The sequence below is a fragment of the Ursus arctos genome, unplaced genomic scaffold (assembly GCF_023065955.2).
Source record: "Ursus arctos isolate Adak ecotype North America unplaced genomic scaffold, UrsArc2.0 scaffold_22, whole genome shotgun sequence".
In the NCBI taxonomy this organism is placed as follows: Eukaryota; Metazoa; Chordata; class Mammalia; order Carnivora; family Ursidae; genus Ursus; species Ursus arctos.
In genome coordinates this window covers 45,937,260-45,946,837 of record NW_026622897.1, presented here as the reverse complement: position 1 = coordinate 45,946,837, position 9,578 = coordinate 45,937,260, and the positions used below count along the sequence as shown (strand labels likewise).

The window sequence follows — 9,578 nt, the reverse complement described above, 5'->3', positions numbered from 1 at the left end:
AGAATGGACAGCAAACACAAAGGCTTGAAAACACATGTGCTTTCAAATTTTTTTATATGGTTAAAACCCAACAACTTTGAAAAGAAGAGTCTTCTTGGTCATGCTTAGAAGTTTGTATTATACTGGTGAGCATGGCAGCCACCAGAAATTTTAAATCCTATCTGCATCTATTTTCTTAAGTGAATAGAAGTTTGTAAGAGATTGTCAAATGTTACTATAGAGAGGTCCAGTGAGGAAAAACTGGTAGGTGGCCACTGGATTTGAGAGGTGAAAACACATTGTGATAGCTGACCTTCTGAATACAAATGAACACTGTCATGGAAGAAATGCTGGGGTCTGAATCCAAAAACGTAGGCAAAATTTTCTGTTGTGTCTTCTTTTGGGGGGGGATCATAACTTTTATTGAATGCTTGAAAGTATATGACAGAAGAAAGGTGACAAACCTACCAGTGTATCAAGAGTATTCGTATCAAGGAAAAGGGACAAGGACAGGTCCTTGAGGAGCAAACACTGAGACTCTTATGAAGTAGGAGGGTGAGAAAGAAGCACTATTGAGGAAAAAAAAACCAATAATGGTAAAAAAATTTAAAGAATGGACAGTAAACAAAGTCAAGAAAATATGGAACAATATAGAAATACCCCTAACAATTAACTGAAGAACAGATGAGTATGGGTGTTAACACCAAGTTGCAATGGGTTGTGTGGGTGAGAGGTGACAAAATTTTAAGAGCTACTCTATGAAACTTAACTGGAGATTTAATTGTACCTACAATGAGACAAAAAGGAGATGTTAACATGTATGTTAAAAGGAGTTCACTGGAGAGACCTGTTGAAGATGAATGATAGCAGAGGGACAATACTTCCTCTGAGATGATCACAGGTACTTAAACTGGAACTGAAAATCCAATTCCTAGTTTTCGAGGTAGGAGGTTGGATATTGGGTAGTGATTTAGATGTGTGGCCCCCAAATTTCACTGCATTACAATCAGTCAACATTAAGAATAGATTATCTCTGGAGGGTTTCATTTAGTAGATTCTCGTTCAAATCCCTCTGCCATTTAGAAAGTTCCATAGTTACAAATGAAAATGTCAATATCTGAATTTAAACCTCACAGTTGATTTTAATGAACAGCTAGATCTGATAACTGATCTAGAAAGCAACACTGAATTGTAGCCCCAAAAGATGGAAAAGTAATAGTCAATACATATCACTGGGAACTAGAACTAGTAAGTAATCTACACTGGGAAGTGTAGCAAGGAAAACCAAAGGAAGCCTCATGTAAGATGGAATATTGGTTTTTGAAGTAACAGTTGAAGTTTGTGAGAACAAATAGAAGCATTTATTTCCTCCAAAACCTGCAAATTTCATTGCTTATACCCTCTACAGTGTTCTGGTTTTAACATAACTTGCTTACTTAAAACTTAGTTTTAACTTTATTGTTGTGGAAAATACTACAAAGTAATCTGTTATTTAGCTAAAACTAAAATAAGCTTTAGAAAAAAAAAGACCTACTTATAAGAAAAATTCAAAGATTTTCAAGTAACAACTAACTTAAAATAGACAATTCTAGTTTTGTTTTCCCAGCAGACTTTCTTTACAACCTATTTAGCAACTATTACATGCTACAAGAGGTTTATAGGAAATACTCAGAAAAATACATGGCATCTAATCATGCCAGCAAGTGGAAAGTTTTAGCAGACTAAAGAGGAGGTAATCTGGAGGCAGAAATGGAAAGTCAGGCTATGGTCAAAAAGGGCCTGAACTTCTGTATAAGTAGGGTTTTCTTCTAATCCTATATGCAGTCACTTTGCTGTGCAGGTGGGAAAGAGCAAGTTAAACAAAAGCAAAAAAGCACCTGCAGGGTCAAAGTTTGGAGGTGTGCATCAAAGGGAGAGCAAGAATGCCTGGGAAGCAAGAGAGTATTTAGGCAGAAGGAAGTTGGTTACCAAAACACATTTAATTGAATTCTTGGCCTGGGGTTGGTCCTGCTCCCTCCTCTGGAATTAAATGCAAAAAGCTGATTTACGGGGGATTAGGCAGACCCCTCTTTGGAAAAACTGAGAGGTGGAACCATTGTTTCCTACTTACAAAGAGCTCCATTTCTCTGGAATGCCGAGATGCCCACTTCAGTGTGTTCTGGAATGCTTCATTTGAGACATTTCCTTCAATCAGTCCCTCACTTACCTTGAAATCCTGTGCATTCTGGGTTTTTACATCTTGACTCCTGAGTGTTACCAATGACTCCTTGCCAAAACCAGCATTTTTCCTAGCTTCTTAGTCTTTCCTGGCCCATGTACTTCTTAAAACTACTTTCTTTTGCTTTATATAACAATACGTTTTCCTGTGCTTCTGTATTTTTACTTAGAATTTTTGTGAAACTTAAAGAATCAAGTAATATAGAGAATAAAGTCTCTTTCACATCTTTCTTGTTCTATAAAGTATGAATTAATCTTCTATAGATTCTTTGAAAAAAATTTTACAAAGAAATTTTAAAATACTAAATGAGATTGCATACATACTTTTTTCATTTACTCTTTTTCCATGTTAATGATGTAGATCTCATTTCTACAACTGCGTAGTATTTCATAGGAATGTAGCATAATTTAGCCATTCTTTCACTGATGGATATTCAAGTATCTAATTATTTAGAACTATTTACAACTACATGTTGTAATGACTATCCTACGAAAAGAATGTTATTTTGAAGAGTTTACAACTGGATAGTTCCTGACTCAAGGGTAATGTACCAATTTGTTCTCTCACCAGCAGGGGCTTCAGAACTCTTCCAATACTCATTATCCATCTTTTAGTTTTTATCATAGTGATGTGCAAAGAGCATTCTTTCTCAATGAGTTTAAGAAAATTTTGTTAGGGGCGCCTGGGTGGCTCAGTCGTTAAGCGTCTGCCTTTGGCTCAGGGCGTGATCCTGGTGTTCTGGGATCAAGCCCCACATCAGGCTCCTCCGCTGGGAGCCTGCTTCTTCCTCTCCCACTCCCTTTGCTTTTGTTCCCTCTCTCACTGGCTGTCTCTATCTCTGTCAAATAAATAAAATCTTTAAAAAAATTTTTTGTTATTTTGCACTTTTTTTTCCAAATTGAAGTATAGTTGACATATGACATTCATTAGTTTCAGGTGTACTTGCTTTTGCTATTTTTAATCATGCTTTTTGCTCATTAGTTTTTCTAGAGTTACTCTTTTTCAGACTTGATAATAAGCATTGTCTACCTCTGGTCTCAAACTTCATGGTAATGTATCCTGTAGTCTTTTAAATGTTTATGGTTTTTTTCCTCTGTGATCTTTGGGGTTTGTATAGCTTAGGAAGGCTTTCCTAAGATATATAAAAAAAAATTCTGTATTTTCTTCTAGCACTTTGTTAGTATCTTTCTGAAATTTTTGCATATGAATATGAAGAGCTTACATTTGTTTGAAATGCCACCTCTATAATAAATGTATACATGGGGTTATTTCTGAATTTTAGTTTGTTCCACTATTTGTCCAGTCCTATTCCAGTACCTCCATGTTATAAACACCCTAGCTTTGTAGTTCTGATGGGTATTTGTGTGAGTTCTCATTCTACTTTTTTAAAAAACATTTTGGTTAATCTTGCATCTACATTCTTCCAGATAAAAAATCATCTTGTTGATTCCCACTAAAAACTGTTAGAATTTTTACGTGAAATGCAACAAATTTGTAATCAGAGGAGAATCTTATGTTTACAACACTGAGCTTACTCATCTAGTGACACAGCATATCTTTCCATTCTATCTTCTGTAACATCCATAAATAAAGTTTTATGGTTTTTTAATGTAGGTTTTGCTTATTTCTTGATAGATTTCTAGAATGTTTCACCATTGTTGCTGCTAATGTGAATTCTTTACATTTAAAAGTTGATTATATCTAGTTTATAAAAAATCTTCTGTATGTTGCTTAGAGCTTACCATCTTCCTGACAATGTTGTCTTATAGACTTTCTTCCTTTCCAATTTCAACCTTATTTATCTTGCTTATTACTATTATACCGGATCCAAAATTCTCAGAACAATGCTGAATTGTATGAATGACAGGAGATATACACCTGGATCATGACATTAAGTGTGCTGTTTATTTCTGGTTAATACCCTTCATCCAGTTAAGCAAGTTCCCCTTTGTTACTTGCTTAATATAAATTGTATTTTTTAAAAATTTAGTAATAGATGCTACTTTTCAAGTGCTTTTTCGGTATCAATTAAGGTCATATAGTTTTTTCCTTTATCTACCAATGTAGAAAATTTTCCTTACTTGTCTAACATTGACTATCCTTGTACTGGTAGGATTAACCCAACTTGGTTATGACATTATTTCCTAAATGCACTGTTGCCTTCATAGTTTCCTTAGGTTTTTTGCATGAGTATTCTTAAGTGAGACTGAGCTATGTTTTATTTTACTTAGATTCTGCTATGGTTATGCTCCTTTCATAGTTGGGACATACTCCATTCTTCTCTATGCTTTGTTCCTGGTGACTTTTGTCAGGAATATATAGGGCATTCTTTCATGATTATCAGTTTATTAAGGTTCTCTAACTCTTGAGCCAATTTTTTGAAATCTGTATTTTCCTAGAAAATTGTCCAAGTCAATTTTCAAGATTATTAGGATAAGGCTATTCTAGATTCACTTCTAATTTTGGAAGTTCCTCCTATCTGTAATATGTTCTCTTTGTTTCCAAATATTATATTCTTTCCTTTCTTCCTTTACATTTGCTAAGTGTCTATTTATTGTTCTTTTCAAACAGAAGCTATTATCAATTTTATTTCCTATTTCATTAATATCTGTTTTTATTTTTAATCCCTTTAAGTTTTATTTTAGGAGATTTTATTTTTTCTGCTTCTCTGCTATTTCGGTTTTCTTTTCTGATCCTTCCTGCCATTTGTGCATCCTTCAAGGTGTGCTGACACTCAGTGAATTTATCCATACAACATAGCTACAAATGAAGCCTTTACCATTATTATGTAAGTGGCTACAAACTCTGTATTAATTTGGAGTCAGAGTGGGTTCCAATTTCCCACCTCCTACTTATGGGATCTTGGCCAAATGTGAGCAGTTTCTTCATCTGTAAAAACAGAAATAATAATACAGATTAAGTCTGAAACTATTTGCAAATCATTTAGCATAGAAACTGGCTCCTATTAATAACTCAATAGACATCTTGTATGACAAACACCTCAGTTGCCCCATTTCTAAAAATAAGGGGATTGGGATGACTAATCCCAAATTCCCTCCCAACTGTAAAACAGATGATTTTCATTCTATCAGTTCATCCACCAGACAAACAACTGATCATCAAGCCACCTCCTAACCCACACCACAGCTACTAAGCCCTCCCCTTGAACTAAGTATTCCAAATGTCAGGAACACCAAGATGAATAATGATACAGTCCCTACCTTCCAGAAGTTCAGAGCCCTTGGGGAGTCGGGGTGAGGATCAGCTGTTAAATAGGTTATTTTTAATATAATGTGGTGAGTGGTCTGATAGAGGCTGTGGAAATTCAGAGACTTTGAGAAGTATGTCCAGCAAAATCAAAAATCTAGGTTGGACACCTAATTCAGGTACTTAATACTTACTAGCTGAATCTTCAATTAACTTTGGTGCTTTCTGTCTCTATCTGTAAAAAGGAAGAGTAATACTGTTCTAGTAGGTTATATTAAGGATTAAATAACAAAACTAGTATAAAGTACTTGGTACAGTGTCAGACTCCCATGAATTCAGCAAATGGCAATTATTAGAATTACCAATATTACAAGAGGCTATGGAAGTTAAAGAAAGTCAATTTACTGTACTTCAAGAAAGGTAAGATAGGGTCAGGGGAATTTCCCAAACTTGTTTAAGAACAAAACCTGTGGCAAAGAAAGTATGGGGGGAAAAAAAAAAAGAAAAACCAAACCAGGGTGAAAGGGAATTAAGGTGGGTGATATACCCTTGGCGGGCAGAGAATTCTAATTTCTCTATTTTCTGCTGCTAGCAGTAAATTCCGCCCATGTATTTTCATTTTTCTTTTCTAAGCAGTCTCCACACCCAATGTGGGGCTGGAACTCACCACCCTGAGATCAAGAGTCAAATACTCTACCAAATGAGAGAGCCAGGTGTGCCCCTCCCCTATTTACAATAAAGAGTGAATGGAAGAATACACGTTAAGCAATAAGGTTGGAGAAAAAGATATGGGCCAAACTGCTGAAAGTTAACATTTTACATGTAAAGGAACCTTGGAGTTGGGAGTCAGGAACCCTGAGGCAGTCTTTTGACCTGTGCTTATACTGGCTCCACAACTTACCTGTTCGTCCTTAGCGACTTACTGATACCTTGAATCGCCTCACCTACAAACCAGGGACAACACCTACCTTACAAAATTATTCTGAAAATTAAGTACCAAGCAATTACCCCAAAGCCTGGCACTAATAAGCATTCAATAATGAAATTGGCTGCAGCTGCTCACTTTTCCTCTGGGTCTTTCTCCATACCTATGAAATGCTAGGGTAAGAACATATTCCCTCCAATGTTCCAACAAGCACTGAAAAATAATACTAGGTTTGCCAAGGACGAAGAAAGGCCCCACCCGGCCCGCGCCACACAGGTCACCTACGCAAACTGCAGTTCTGGAACCTCCACCTGCGTCGCTGAGGCATGGAAAGCGCGATGGATGCTAGGCCATTAGAGAGACAGGGCCTAGATACGCTGGACGTAAGACCGTGCCGAATTTTACATACCGGTCCTTACCACCCTCTGATTTCTCTAGAGGCGAAGCCTTGAAAAAGGTGGAGAGGAGGCCGGAAGTGTCGCAAGGCCGTGAGGAAGTGGAAATGACCGCAGCACGCCGGAAGTTTACCCGTTTCCAAGACAACGCCTCCAGCGCCCCTCCAACCGGTGGCTGGAGTCGGGACGCTGGAAAGCAACTCGGAGGAGAGGGTACCAGCCTACGGCGGCCGCCGCCAGAGCGACTCGCGGGGAGTAGCAACCGAAGACGGCGGCCGCCTCGGTAGTCATCGCGTGTGGAGGATAAACGGCCGACATGGTCAACGCGGCGGCCAGTTAAGGGAAAGAGTTAGCGAAGACCAGGACTTCAGTCCCAGCGAAGACAGGGAAAGAATTCGTGAAGGCGGCGGTCACCTCTGTAGGGGCTCTACAAGAAGACTAAGTGAAGACATCGGTTTCTCCCGCAGTGACTCGAGAAGAGTCAATGAAGACCTGGGCAGTGTCTCTCGGGAGAGAGTTACGGGAGATGGTGGCCGCCGTCACAGCAGGTCCTGGGAGAGAGTAAGAGGAGACCAAGGCTTCAGCAGCAGCGACGTGAATTTAAGTGAAGTCGGGAGCCACCAAACTAGTGACTGTGAGGGACTGGTCAGAGAAGACCGCGGCCTCTGCTTCAGTGATTCTTGGGAGGGTGTCAGAGAAGTCCCGGGCCCCCAACCCAGCGACTCCGGGGAGAGAGGCAGTGACTACTGCAGACGCCGCCTCAGTGGCTCTTGGGAGGAAGCGAGTGTCGATGGCGGCCACAGCCTCAGTAATTCCTGGGAGGGAGTAAGTGAAGACCGCGGCTACGAGGCCAGCGACTCCTCCGGGGTGAGCGTCAGCGTAGACGCCAGCCGCTGCCTCCGTGGCTTCTGGGAGAGAGAAAGCGTAGACCAGGGTTTCCGCTGCGGGAGCTCCTGGGAGAAAACCAGGGAGGACCAGGTCCCCGGTCTCAGCGACGACGAAGAAGGCAGCCGCTGCAGTGGCTCGTGGGTGACAGCAAGTGAAGATCGCCGCAGCAGCGGGGGCCTGGACTCGAGTCCTCCCCAGAGTCCGAGGGATCGCACCATGCCAGGGGTGTCCGATTCAGGCCTCTCCACCTCCTCGAGGGAGACTGCAACCCCGTGTGAGTCAGACTACTTCGCTTGCCCTTGTCTCTGCCACTCTGCTTTTCTCACTTCACCCACATCAGCGTTGGCCCTTTCTGGCAGTTTCCTTTCTCAGCGGCGACTCCTAATTTCCCTTAGTTGATCTATTTTAAGTGGGTCCCAAAGTTCACTTGTTTCCCGTCCTCCTTCACTTCAGCTTTCCTCTCTTTCTTTCCACCTGCACTATTCCTGAGACTTCTTGCCCAGATTGGCGTAAACGCTAGTTAAATATTACGGACCCTTGGCTTATCTGCCACATTTGACCCTGTAGAGATGACTTTAGACTTACCTGGTTTTCTTCCTTACGGTGTGTTGCCTCTCCCTTTCCCTTAGATGACTTTTCTTCCATCCTCCCCTTAAATGCTGTTTTTCCCCCTTGGATAATGCCATCACTGATGCTTTTTTTCTGGTCATGTACTAGGACTTAAACCCTAGTGAAATCTACATTACTCAATCATCCAGTAAATATTTATTGAGTGCCTACTATTTGTTCTATCTTAAGGTTAAATCACTAAAGAAGACAGGCACATTCCTTACCTTCTAGGAAGAAAGATAAATACTAAGCAAATAACCAGTGTGATGAATATTATAAAGAGTAAAGGGAGTAGAGGGCCATTGGCTTCAGTATGGGGTGAGGATGGGTATCAGAAAAAACTAATACTGAGAGACACCTAACACTGAGATCTGCTGCAGACTCATATATACAGCTCCCTTCTGGAACTCTTCCTTTGGCACCTCAAGATCAACATGTGCAAAATAGGATTTTGAATCCATATGTCCTCTCTGTCCTTTGGTGTCTGCTATCTTAATGGAACCACACCACTCAGGTAACTAAGCCAGACACCTTGAGGTCATCCCATTTCTCCTTCCTTATTTCACCCACTGTGTGCATCCAAGTTCAATTCATCCTATTTCCATGTTTGTTGAATCTGTCTCCTTTTCTGTTCCTACTGCCACTCTTTTAGTTGAGGGTTTCAACCTCTACTGTAGCTTTTTTCTAACATGGCCTTCCTGAGTCTCTAGTCTTGCCTTTTTGTTCCCCTTCAGCAATAGGATGGGGTTTTTTTGTGTGTGTGTCTGTGGTTTCTTGACCACATCCTACTGTTCATGCTGTCTAGGATGCCTTTCCCTGACCCCATTTTACCTGGTAAACTCCTGCTAATCCTTGAAGATTCACTTTGGATCTTATCTTCCCCAGAAATCCTTTCTGTTCCCCTTTCTTCCTGCACTGACTGCGTTAGACATCTTCTGTGCTTCCATAAGTTTTTATGAATATTTATCATTGCTCCTACCATATTATTTTATGATTTGTGTTTGTATCTTTCTGTGAGTTCTTTGAGGATAGAGACCACGTTGTCTTCATCTTTTTATCTTTATGGTAGACACCAAATTAATGTTGGGTGGATGGATGGGTGAATGAATGAATGAATTGGGATGGGATGGGATGGGGTGGGGAAAAAAGACTGTAAAATTAGATGGAGCCAAATTATGGGATTGCATATATTGTCATTCTGAGAGTTTGTACTTTGTTCTCTAGACCAGCATTGGATAATCAGAAGCAGTTAGTGGAGTAGAGGCATGAAGTGATCAGGATAGTATCTCCGTATAAAATGGATTAGAGTGAGTAGAACATCATTTGTAGATCTTGTAGTAATAGTTTAAAGGAGAAG

General features: G+C 40.1%; 1 protein-coding gene and 1 long non-coding RNA gene across 6 annotated transcripts in view; one reads left to right on the top strand and one right to left on the bottom strand.

The window, feature by feature from the left end:
- Positions 1 to 3,164: 3,164 nt before the first annotated feature.
- Positions 3,165 to 6,801, bottom strand: LOC130544585 (uncharacterized). Its single transcript, XR_008960990.1, has 2 exons — positions 6,615 to 6,801; positions 3,165 to 5,639 (listed from the first exon to the last, which is right to left on the bottom strand). It is a non-coding gene; the product is annotated as an uncharacterized LOC130544585 (long non-coding RNA).
- A 70-nt stretch (positions 6,802 to 6,871) lies between these two features.
- ANKRD42 (ankyrin repeat domain 42) overlaps positions 6,872 to 9,578 on the top strand; it is a 64,606-nt gene continuing 61,899 nt past the window's right edge. For 4 of the 5 annotated variants that reach the window (XM_057316882.1, XM_057316883.1, XM_048217192.2 and 1 more), the window contains exon 1: positions 6,873 to 7,886. In XM_057316882.1, coding sequence (XP_057172865.1) covers positions 7,829 to 7,886 — 58 coding nt within the window. In that variant the 5' untranslated portion in view covers positions 6,873 to 7,828. Of the gene's footprint in view, positions 7,887 to 9,578 lie in introns of all 5 variants that reach the window. The other variant, XM_026518351.4, reaches the window with a different exon arrangement.